We start from the raw sequence: 12,103 nt of genomic DNA, 5'->3' as shown, positions 1-12,103 counted from the left end.
ACATCAGTACAGATTTTCAACTTGAATAATTCGCTCATCAAGATCTGATGTGTGATTTAAGTATTCCCTATATTTTTTGGGATAGTGTAGGTTGGATATGGGAAGCCAACAGCATGCAATTAACTAATTAACTATCTTGTTAATACAATTATCAACCTTTTTCTATAACTCATTTCCTCTCCATTTACTCTAATGGATATAAAAAGCCTCGGGTGTCTCCTTAGAGCACCCTGACATTTCATGATTGTCTGACAACGATAAAATGAACACTATTATCCACTAAATGGCTAATGTTGATGGAAGTGAAATTAGAAACAAAATAAGTGACTTGTTGTGAGCCAGCACCATCTGCTGGTACCAAGCACAAACTTATCACACTGATGGTTTAATGTTTTTTTTTATTGATCAAATAATGATGTATAGTAACTGGACCGTTTACGATCATTTAAGATTTATCCATTCCTACACAGGGCCATATTTGTAGAGACAACCTTGTTTAAGTTTTGATCAGCAGTAATGAGTGAGTTATTTTCCCAATCCAGACAGATTTATTCATCCAGTCACAAACTGTAGAAAATGGCGAGCAGAGCAACAACAAACCACATTTTTCGGTTTTAATGCACAACTGAAAAACAGCTTCTCCAGACAGAGACCATACTTCTTCTACCACATGAGGTTTTAATCATGTTCACTACATATAAGTTACGAACCGCAAATATACAAACATGACATTGTTTTAAAGCTTTGCCCAGAATTTGTCATCATTGCAATTTAAAGCTTTTCATCGAATTTTCAGGGGGAAAAAGTATCTGAACTTAATTGAATTTTCTCTAAATTCACATTATTCACATCATCAGTTAGCACGAGCTTTCCACAAACTACCAGTAGCAGGACTAATGAATAATGTAACAGGACTGGGAACTGTTGGGTTTCTCTATAACTTTTAAGGGCTTGACCTTATTATGGCCCTGAAATTGAACTGAATACCTTTTATTTTAGATCATTCTTATTTTGCCATTTTGTTGTGTGAAACACTTTGTAACATTGTTTAGATAAGGTCTATACAAATAAAGTTATTATTATATTATTATTCAGTCACTGACACTCCATAATACCAGAGCTTAAAAAAAGGAACACATTTCATTTCCTATTAAAAAAAAGTCTCAGTGTGTCCTCAGATGCTGGCGAGACACAGTGAAGCGTTGGTGCCACCAAATCCAAATGAGTTTGTAAGTGCAACCCGTCGGCCCTGAGTCTGCCATGACTGCGCTGTGCAGGGAACATAATTCAGGTCAAACTCTGGCTCAGTGCGATCCAGGTTGAGAGTCGGGGGCAGGACCCCATGGTAGCAGGCCAGAGCGGTGAAGGCTGCCTCCACGGCCCCCGCAGCCCCAAGCAGATGTCCAGTAGCCCCTTTGGTGGAGGAGACGGCCAGGCTCTCTGCGCTTTGCTGGAAGAGCCTTTTGATGGCTGCATTTTCAGCCGCGTCACCCAACGGCGTGGACGTGGCGTGAGCATTCACGTATGTCACATCTGCCGGGGAGACGCCAGCATCTCTGAGTGCTGCAGACATGCACCTATGGAGACAGTGGTCAGACAGTTAGGAGGACAATTCTAGACTTTTTTTTGTTATTACATTTATCAGTAATAATAGCAAACTAAATTCTCCAAAAAAGCCTATTAGGATCAAATAATCCGAGGGGTTGCATGACCAGATGTCTTCATCTTTATTTGGAGGAGAAAATAAAGTTCCTACTACAGGCGGTGTCATCAAAGTTGAGGTGGGAAGTCAGTCTGTGAACTGTGATGGATGCTCACAAACGACAGGGAACTACTACGGAATTATTTTACCATTCCTCTTTTTGCAATGTCACTGTGTTACCGTTCCTGAGCAAATGAAGATGCACTGTGTTTCCCTCACCATTCTGTTAATCGTTTCATGACCCCTCAGATTTACCCCTCTTGTGAGGGGGTGCTGACCCCCACTTTAGAACAACTTAACTTTTGTGTGATAATTAAGTTTTTTTAGAATAAAAGACATGCTGGCTCTCACATTAGACAAATAAAAAGTAAATGCTTCTGAAAACCCTAAAGTGAGTCACCTGAATGCCCCATCCCCGTCTGCAGTGGGTGCAGTGATGTGGCTGGCGTCCCCTGAGAGTCCATAGCCCAGGACCTCTGCGTAGATCCTGGCTCCCCTCTTCATTGCACGGTCCAGCTCCTCCAGCAGGAGCACAGCAGCTCCTTCACCCATCACAAAGCCCTCTCTCTCTGGGTGGAAGGGTCTCGATGCCAGCACAGGGTTGTCATTCCATTTGGTGGCGAGGGCACGTGCCCTGGCAAACCCAGCTACTGACAGAGGCCCTATGCAGGATTCTGTTCCTCCTGTAACCATAGCATCCGCGTCCCCATGGGCAATGAACCTGGCGGCATCACCTATGGCATGTGCACCTGTGGCGCATGCTGTGGACACCGCATGATTGGGACCCTTTAATCTGTGTTTGATACTTATGTGCCCAGCAGCCATGTTGACGAGGATGCGGGGCACAAAGAAGGGGCTCACTCTGTTGTAGCCCTTTTCCTGGAAGGCAGCCGAGGTGCGAGCAATCTCCTCCAGTGCCACCATGCCCATGCCGACAGCCACCCCAGTGCTGAGCTGTTCCTCTGGGGACTTGGGGTACCAGCCAGAGTCCTCCAGAGCGAGCTGGGCAGCCCCCAGGGCCATCACAGTAGCTGGTGACATGCTGTTGATCTCCCCACGAGAGGCAAACCTTTCCATGTTAAACTGACCCTCTTCAGTCCCCCTGGTTACCAGAGCGGCCACTTTACAGGGAACTGTCTTGTACTCCTCAGAATCCAGAGCAACAATCCCACTGTGGGCTTTAATCAGACGGTCCCAGGGCAGAGCAGTCCCTGTGCCCAGGGGACACACCAACCCTACACCGGTGATCACAACCCTCCTCCTCCTCCTCGGCTGTCCCGAGCTGTGTGGTCTGGAGAGTTGGTTTGGACAAACAGAGGAGCTCCTGTGAAGAAGTGCCCCCATGTTGTGTGCTCTCAGCTGTCGTACGGTCCCGCAGGACAGAGTCAGAGCGGACATGTTGTTATCTCTGTCAGGACAGTTAGTCTTTGGATCTGGTTTTAATATGAGAGAAACACATTCACAAAACTAAAGCTGAAATATGTGAGTCAACACAACTCACGTCTGTTACTGACCCGACAAGTGCACCGCTTCATCCACTGTGGAAACATCCATTTGACAGGACAACCAGGGCAGCCTTACATTTGCCTGTGACTTTGAATCGTCGGCAAGTCTCTTTAACTTGTACTTTTTTTTAAATATAAAATCAAATAAGATACAAAAGGATGAAATTGAACTCAATTATAGATATACATTATAAAACAAACAATAATAAACAATAGTTTCAAAGCTACAGGCATTCAGGCGCTGATGGGGCAGCTTCACGCAGGACCCAAAACATCCAGTCAGCAGCAGCAGTGTTAGCATTAGCTGTCACTCTCAAAACTGGAAGAACCGGCGTTTTCAAGAGGAAATAGCAACATGGCTGTGTCACCAGCAGTCACCACATTGTGTGAGAACTCAAACGAAGTCTTCCTAGACGTGGCCAAGTTGTTACTCACATATGCGGACAACATTCTAAGGTAAAGTTGTGAACTTACCAGCGGGTCGGGGGGGGGTAGATGTGTTATGCTAAGCTGAGGTTGTGATAGAGGGGTTCTGTACATCTCACACATATTAAATGGCAGATCGCGTCCTGCCCTGACAGTCAGTCTAAATGCCGTGTAAGGCCAGATGTACCTGAGCCCTGCGGCGTGCTGTTGTTCCTGTTGTGCAACCAAACTCTGTGAAACAAATGGGCACTTGTACTTTGTCCCTTTTGCTTTGACACTGTTAATGGATAGACGCCCTTACTCGTCATCCCTCCTCACATAACTTTATATTTTCTGGTTAATTCGGCAGGGGGATAACTCACGATAAAGCAGATTTAAGATGGGTAACATGTCAGTAATCAGCACCCTAAGTCTTTTTATATAAAAGTAAATGTCTTAAGTTAAAATTGTCGCACTTCCTTTTTTGAGTAGAGTCGATGTTTTCAGCAAAATGTCTGATTTTAAAATAGGTGAAGCGGGATATTGCTGACAATAACAGACGCACGTGTTAATGTAAACACTCGTAGCTATAATGCGTGCGCGTATTGTCTATTAAAGGATTGCATCACTTGCTGGTTTGTAAATATGAAATGTCTCTAAAGCCACAGAGGAACAAAAGGTGTTTCCTGAAAAGCCTTAAAAACAAATGATGCCACCTCCCTCACAGGAATCCAAATGAGGAAAAGTACAGGTCGATCCGCATAGGAAATCCTACTTTCTCCACCAAGCTGCTGCCCGTCAAAGGAGCTGTGGAATGTCTCTTTGAGATGGGATTCGAGGAGGTAAGAACCTGACAGGTTGCTACTACAGAAGTTAAATTACAGATCTCCTGTTGTATTGCTTTGATTCCTAGGGGTCTAATCGATCGCCCATGGCATAACTCTGAATATCTTAGACCCCGTTCAGACCTGGAATTGCATCCGTCCTGACTGAACCACTGACAAGTGGTCAGTGCTAAGTGCAAATATGAACACACCTTAATGTGTCCTGAATGTGTCCTAAGATCCAATTACTCAGATCACTGTTGGACTTGTTCTGGGACACATGTGGCCACATTCTTTTCGCTGTGTGAATGCAAATGCGTCCGGGGTCACATATGAAGGACCGCCTACTCAGCTGACATCCTCTGATCCGCTACAGTTTCATAATGAACCAAATGTATTTTTATGTTTCTCTGTTGCATTCAGTGGTTACCACTACAATATCAACACTGACCACCACATAATGATTGATACTTTTGTTAAATTGATCAAATCTTTCTTAATAGCTTAGCTGCACGAGATTCAGTCAGCCCCTCATGACTCATTTCTGTCTCAACCTCTCTCCCACTCACTTGCTTTTGCAGACACATACATGCCATCAAAAACACTGTGACACATCCGTATTCTCAGACTGGGTTGTCTTGGCAAGCATAAATGACGGTCGTTATTATTTGCATATAGAGTGGGGAAGTGAGATCCAATCACAAGTGATCACAGGAGACACATTCAGGACACATTTTAATGCCAGGTGTGAATAGGGCAGTTCTCAGGACGGATGTTATTAACAGGTCTGGACAGGGCCTAATACACCCACTTGCACCTCTTTTTAGGCGGAGACCCACCTGGTGTTCCCCAATTCTGCATCAGTGGAACAGCTGAAACTCATCAGGGAATCCATAGCAGCAGAGAGGAATCAGAGGCTACAGCCTGTCCAACCCAGAACTCAGGTTGCTGCAGCCTCAGCACCAGAGAGCCTTGCTCCTGCTCCTGCTGCTCCTGCTGCTCCTGCTCCTACTGCTCCCAGTCAGCCAATTTCCCCACCTCCATCACAGCCATCATCCCTGGTAATGATGTTCCCGAAACCTTTAAATAGCAGAGGCTGTAACTGCATATATTTGTGGCTTTCAGCTGCAGTATCATCACAACAGAGGCTAAACACACCTTAACTCTCATAGATCCATTTTTGATAAGAAATGAGAATAAACAAGTCTATGATGGACATTTTGTTAGAAGCTCCAGTGAATGCCATGCAGGAAAATACGGTGAAATTACCTTACAGCATGTCAAAGCCCTGATCCATATGCATTGGTGAATGGATCAGTAAATGAAAAAGATTTAATTGTCTGGTATTTGGATAAATCACTATTGTTACATGAATGTGTTATAAAGAGCAGCTAAAAAACCAGACTGTATAAATGTGAAAATCCTGATAGAGTATATTTCAGTTTGCCAGTCATTAATTTTGTAGCTCTTTTTTAACAAAGTATATAGTAACTAGGATATTTGACATTCATATGCCATAAATCTAACACTAGCTTATTACTCTAGAAATGTTCTCATATCATTAAGATTAAATATTATTCCATAAATTAAATTACTGCTTTAATTCTTTGTGCTTTGTTGCTTTTCACTTTTAATTGTAAATATTTATAACTTAATAATATTGGAATGGCCTTGTTTCTTGAAATATCTTTCATGCAGTCCCTTACATCTCTCAACAACAGCTACTGTAAATATACATGCAAGTCCCTCAGTGATTTTGATTATTCATCTTGGTTGGTGAATGATGTTTCCTTGTCTTGTGTCAGGAAAACAGTATGAGCTTCTTCGTGACTCTCCAGTCAAACTTCCAGCATGTGATGATGTATGAAAACCCTGAGCTGCAGCAGAAAGCTCTGAGTCACATCCCTCACCAGCAGCTGTCATCTGCTGCTCAACACAAGCTGAAGGAGGCTAAAGATGCCGACCCAGGTAAAGTCCCTTCATTCACTTATTAAGAGCAATCAGTTGTACTCTACATCTTTATTTGACTGTCTACACATTGAGACTAAGAGGCACAAATGACATGCTTTCCTGTTTGTAGATTGTAAACTTGGAATAGAAGACTTCCTGGTGCTGGAGTTACTCAGGTGGTTCAAGCAGGATTTCTTCTCCTGGGTGAACAGTTTACCCTGCAGCCGCTGTGGAGGTCCCACAGAGAACGCCAGCTCCCTCAGTCCCAGCACTGATGATGTGCGCTGGGGAGCTCAGCGAGTGGAGAACCATTACTGTCAGCTCTGTAGGCTCTCCACAAGATTCCCAAGGTAAGTGTGTGCATGTGTTTTTGTATGTTATTTCATATGCCACTGGTGTTTAAGATGACTTTTTAAGGTTATATTTAAGATAAAAATTAATATAAGGTTGCAGAATGACTTTTGGTACTGTTAAGACTTATTTTTCATTTCTTATACATTTCTTTTTGTAGTATTCACTGTCAACACATTTTAAAATGGCAACACGGTAGATATGTTTCCTGTAAACAGGAATAGAGTATCAATGGGTTTGAACACAACGCAGAATATAATGGATTGCTTGCATGTTTTCTCTACCAGGTACAACAATCCGGAGAAGCTGCTGGAAACCAGGACGGGGCGCTGTGGGGAGTGGGCGAACTGTTTCACCCTGTGCTGCAGAGCCCTTGGCTTGGAAGCCAGGTATATCTGGGATAGTACAGGTAGGTACATGACTGACTGATGTGGCTCTTGTATCGCTTGTTAGATTAAACCCGAAGTTTATTTATACAGAGAAATTGGTCACCCTCACAGAATTTGTTGATTAAGAGTCCTCCCAGTCCTCCCTGCAACATTTTTACTCTTTACATATTTTATGAAGCACAAAGATGAGTGTGTGTTGTTAGTACTGTAATTGAAACTATCCCAAACACTGAACCAGTTTCAAATATTTTGCCATTTGACTCATTTGGAACATTTCATTGCATTTTAAACATCGCAGAATGTCAGACTTGTCTTTTGAAAGCTATTAAATTCCCACTTAGTTTGATGTCAGAACTGTGTATGTAGCATGTAAATGAACTAAAGGTTCTGTGTTATTTCAGACCACGTGTGGACAGAGATTTACTCGCTTGCTCAGCGTCGTTGGCTGCACTGTGACTCGTGTGAGAATGTCTGTGACAAGCCTCTTCTTTATGAGGTTGGCTGGGGGAAGAAACTGGCCTATGTCCTGGCTTTCTCCAAGGACCAGGTCAGAGAAATTGATGCACACTGCTATTACTACATTATTACAACACCATCTAGCTTGCCCTGACTGGAACTCAATATATAAATTGATTGAACCTCCTTATTTACTTCCTCTCAGCCATCTTCGCTGCCTTTATTGGTTCATTGCTTAACATGTTGATGTGGTTTGTAGATCAGTGTGTGACAGCATTGGCAGGAATGTGCAATTGTGTCTGCATGTGCATCTTCATGCATGTGCACAAGTGTAAATGAAACGAGGAAGCACACTTAAAAACATTATAAAATGGTCACTGGGTTAGATGACAGATGTTTTGTGTATTTTTATTTATGTATGAAGGTATTTTAGTCAGGGATTGGATTGGAGTCTTATCATACAATACTGTGAATATGTTGATACTGATCACTAAATATTCATTTATTTAAAATGTTCTATTTATTTTTTGTCCGATTGATTGACCACTGTATACTGTTGTTCAGACATTAATTCTCTTATTGGGTCATGTACTTACATGTGTGTGTTTGCGATGCAGGTGGTGGATGTGACGTGGAGATATTCCTGCAAACATCCAGAGGTTTTGTCTAGAAGGACCCGTGTTCAAGAGGCCTGGCTGCTTCACACCATTAGTGGGCTCAACGACTCAGTAAGTCATAACTCTCCTGACCATGTATATAATACTATCCTGTGGTGACTCTGCTGTAAGCCACCTTCCATCTGCTAGAGGCAACAGGTCGTGAGTCCAGGCAGGAAGAAGGACCTGACGGAGAGGCTGCTTGTTGAGCTGGTGGAGTTTCTTTCCCCAAAGAAGCCGAAACCAGGAGAGCTGGGGGGACGCGACTCAGGCTCTATGGCCTGGAGGATAGCAAGGGGGGAGACCAGAGCGGCTGAGTCTTCAACACAGGTTTAGTATATTGTACAAATTATGTTGCTATGGATCTTACACTACTCAGCTATATGTATCAATTTCAATAGACCTCCTCCCAACTGTAATATAAACATGCCATATAAACAAAAAATATAACAATATTTGAACCATGAACCATTATTGGGATCTCAATATGTATTCACAATATATGTGATTTTAGTGGTGATTTTAGGAGTTTCAACTCAAACTAAACACAAAACCAAATAATATGGAATCAAACAACTTTATGAAACACCACATACAAGCAGATTGTGTTGGGCATCACCCAGCCACATGTACTGTTCTATTTAATAGTGTAATATGTCCAAGGTTGGTGATTGAATTGCTTGATGTCAGATGACAGTGTGTGCATCTGTGTGTGTTTTTCTCAGGCTGAAGGTTACGTGTTTACTGCCACTGAGAAAGAGAAGAGTGACCGGTTACTGCACGTGTGCTACAGTGCCACCAAAGACCAGTACTGTCGACTGTCCAACAGCTCTGAGGTAGTTCAGGGTTGGGATCAGTGCGTGTGGAGGAAGGAGTCGGTCTTCAGAATGTTGGAAAAGGACTGGCAGATGGTATGAGCATTAACAAAGCAATAGTTTTCATTTCAGATAATATTTATTTCCAATATTCTATGATTTGTAATAATAAAAGTATTCTTAATTATTTCAAGGTGTATCCATTTGAAAACAGTGCTAGCTTCAAATGTAGCCACTGTAAATGCAAATTGTGTTTGAATTAAATATTTTGAATATTAGGAAAAATGTCAGTCACAGTTTGTTTGTTTTTCTACATTGAAAAAATACAGTATAATTAAGTTAAAGAGCAATTCAATTTTGAAGTGTTAATATTTCTTTGTTTATTTTATGTTAAAAGAGATATTTCTACATTAAGTACACATAGTCACAAAACAAGTCCTGAAAGCTGTAACTCAGCTCATCAAGGCTAATCTATTACTCTTTAAGAGCACTCCACTAATTAAGAATCAGTTCAGCAAAAACACTGGATCCCATTCCAACCCAAATGGCATCATCTGGGTCAGCATCATGGAGCACAGCCTTAATCAGTACTGTCAATCACACCTTTGTTTTACCTGCTTTGACTTGTTAAAATGTCGGCCATAAAAAAAACCAAAATAAAATCCGGCTACAAATAATGATAATTGTTTTTATGGATTCATCTACTTATTTAGGTAGTGAAATGTGAAAAAGTGGAAAACAACTTTGCCCAGAGCCTAAAGTAAACGATTAGCTTGTTTTATCATTGCTCAAGTCCAAAACCCAAATAATACTAAAGTTACTTTCTATATAATAAAATAAAATAAAAGAGCAGCAGCATATAATCATATTTGGGAGGTTGAAAACAACAAATTGCTTGAAAACAATCATCAAAATAGTTGCAGATTATTGTTGTGAAGCAGTAATTGATCAACGAGTTGATTAACGGTTCTTTATACCCCCCACCTCTCTCACACACACACACACACACACACACACACACACACACACACACACACACACACACACACACACACACACACAGTAAATAAAAGAAACTATACAAAATAGCAATTTAGTCTGATTACCAGGAAAGTTTAAAGCAAAGGACTCCCTCCCAGTCATCAGCATCAAACAAGCACTTACTCACGAAAGATGCCTCTGGCAGCTGTTGTTTTAAAACATTAATAGAATTTATTTGGACTATAAATAAGATTAGGAACAAGTTAAAATAAGATAAGCATACTACTGTAAACTTCTAAGGGAATACTGAGGATGAGAATAAACTGTGGACTGATGTATCTTCATGCAGTTGTATGTGAATTAATTGTATTTCTTTGTTAAGGTGTACATCTCTCGAACAGAAGGCTCCTCTATGGGACGAATGAGCTGGAAGTTTGATTTTGCTGCAGTGGGGATGAAGATGAAGTCTGTCTCGATCAGGACCAGTAGCCAGACCTTCCACACGGGGAAAGTCTGCTGGTCCTTGCAGTCAGGACTAACTACTACAGAATTCTGTGGAGGTACAGTCACGCAGTAAATCCTCTGATATAGTGCTCACAATGTGCCTGTATGACAACATCACCTCCTCTCGATTTCCTCTCCTGTGTTTGAACCGTCAGATGGGAATATGCAGTCGTTCCCCAGTTTGTCCGGCTCGTCGGACATCGTGGTTGCAGCAGAACTCAGCGGGGGAGAAGGGGAGGCATCGTGGCAGCACTCCCAGCTGTTCAGAGAGAGCCTGAAGGAGACAGAGGAGTCTTCATTTGAAATCCTCATCTACCTAGAAGATGCCTAACGGTTGCTACACTCAACAGAACTGGATCCATAATACTTTTTAACTCTTTGCTGCTCTGATGAGTTCAGTGGTAACTGTTTGAATTATAGTTAGAGCTCTAAAATCAAATTCTTTTTTTTGTCGAATCAGTACAATAAGTGTCAGTCTACAGGGTGGTGAAATATGCACGATCTAATGATTGACAGCAACAGCTTGTACTATCACAGATATTGCACAATCTTTTCTTTTAATCTTTGATAACCCTAAAACTCTATAGCCGTCTCCAGACATGCACTCTGTAGAATGTTCGCACAATTGGGTCTGGACCATCTCTGTAGTTTGTTTTCCACACACAAGAACACAGCAGCACACAGGACATCAGCACAGGCATTGTCCCCTATCACCAAAAGCGCTCTTGATATCTCCGTTGGTGTCTTCTACATGTATGGCACCTCTTTTTCATCCTGAGACAATTTGTATGCTTTTTGTTTTTTTCAGTTCAGAGTCTGTTGCATGTTAGAAGCGTCATCAACCCACCCACTCGCTGGTGGTGAATCCTGCGGAGCATCTCTTGCCGTGTTCTCACATCGCTTCATTTAGACTGAGCTTTTACTAGCCAGGAAAAAAACTCTGGGGAAAGTCCAGAGGCTCATACTTGGACATTTGCGTTCTCACACTCAGCCCCTCCGGAGAATGTTCTGAGATTCTTCTGAGTTCAGTGCGTGTCTGAAAGCAGCTAATGAGACATGGAGTCTGAGATAGACCTGTAAAGAGTTTTAACCATGAAGCCATGGAGTTTTTGTAACCTATACTTCTTTGTAATCTGGGGACAGATGTCACACAGCAAACCATGTGTTGAAACCCTCATCAGCTCAGGTATCTCCAGTTCCAATTATTCTTAAGTGTGTTACTATTGACACAATATATGTGTTACTGTCTTTACAGTGGGCCATGGTTTTGTTATATCTCACCATCCACAGTTACAATCTTGTGTGTCGAACCAAGTCAGATTTGCTTGTATAGCACGTTAACCTCATCAGGAGTTGGGAAGGGGAAGGAGGAACAATACTAGTATGGATAATTGTGTGCGTAATGATAAATGAAGCAGTTTAATGTTAGCATTGGTGTTATGGAAATACTGTGATTCTGCTGGTATAATAAAGATATTTTTTGCAGTCTGGTGTTTAAATCCACAATAAGCTGTGACGCGGTTTACATCGCATCACACTGTCTGGGCTTCACTGGGGCTTTGCCG

The 12,103-nt window shown here is 42.0% G+C and overlaps 2 protein-coding genes across 2 annotated transcripts; one reads left to right on the top strand and one right to left on the bottom strand.

Annotated features, from left to right (window-relative positions):
• Window positions 1-444: 444 nt before the first annotated feature.
• Window positions 445-3,251, bottom strand: oxsm (3-oxoacyl-ACP synthase, mitochondrial). Its single transcript, XM_034599811.1, has 2 exons — window positions 2,103-3,251; window positions 445-1,577 (listed from the first exon to the last, which is right to left on the bottom strand). Exons 1-2 carry the CDS (start codon window positions 3,098-3,100, stop codon window positions 1,175-1,177), a joined length of 1,401 nt encoding a protein of 466 aa, XP_034455702.1. The 5' UTR covers window positions 3,101-3,251; the 3' UTR covers window positions 445-1,174.
• A 226-nt stretch (window positions 3,252-3,477) lies between these two features.
• On the top strand, window positions 3,478-12,020 carry ngly1 (N-glycanase 1). The gene is made up of 12 exons (XM_034599809.1): window positions 3,478-3,663; window positions 4,340-4,454; window positions 5,264-5,497; window positions 6,242-6,404; window positions 6,517-6,736; window positions 7,025-7,146; window positions 7,528-7,673; window positions 8,200-8,310; window positions 8,389-8,568; window positions 8,964-9,149; window positions 10,417-10,594; window positions 10,694-12,020. Exons 1-12 carry the CDS (start codon window positions 3,563-3,565, stop codon window positions 10,867-10,869), a joined length of 1,932 nt encoding a protein of 643 aa, XP_034455700.1. The 5' UTR covers window positions 3,478-3,562; the 3' UTR covers window positions 10,870-12,020.
• Window positions 12,021-12,103: the final 83 nt, after the last annotated feature.

This window comes from Hippoglossus hippoglossus, chromosome 11, assembly GCF_009819705.1.
Source record: "Hippoglossus hippoglossus isolate fHipHip1 chromosome 11, fHipHip1.pri, whole genome shotgun sequence".
In the NCBI taxonomy this organism is placed as follows: domain Eukaryota; kingdom Metazoa; phylum Chordata; class Actinopteri; order Pleuronectiformes; family Pleuronectidae; genus Hippoglossus; species Hippoglossus hippoglossus.
This window is presented reverse-complemented; position numbering and strand designations above follow the sequence as displayed.

Bases quoted from the DNA above. Each gene is read 5' to 3' on its own strand.
- oxsm (XM_034599811.1), bottom strand. From the start codon at position 3,100: ATGTCCGCTCTGACTCTGTCCTGCGGGACCGTACGACAGCTGAGAGCA. The intron at 1,578-2,102 runs GTGACTCACTTT...CTGTCTCCATAG, and splicing joins GACGGGGATGGGGCATTCAG to GTGCATGTCTGCAGCACTCA.
- ngly1 (XM_034599809.1), top strand. From the start codon at position 3,563: ATGGCTGTGTCACCAGCAGTCACCACATTGTGTGAGAACTCAAACGAA. The intron at 6,737-7,024 runs GTAAGTGTGTGC...TTTCTCTACCAG, and splicing joins CTCTCCACAAGATTCCCAAG to GTACAACAATCCGGAGAAGC. The intron at 9,150-10,416 runs GTATGAGCATTA...TTCTTTGTTAAG, and splicing joins TGGAAAAGGACTGGCAGATG to GTGTACATCTCTCGAACAGA.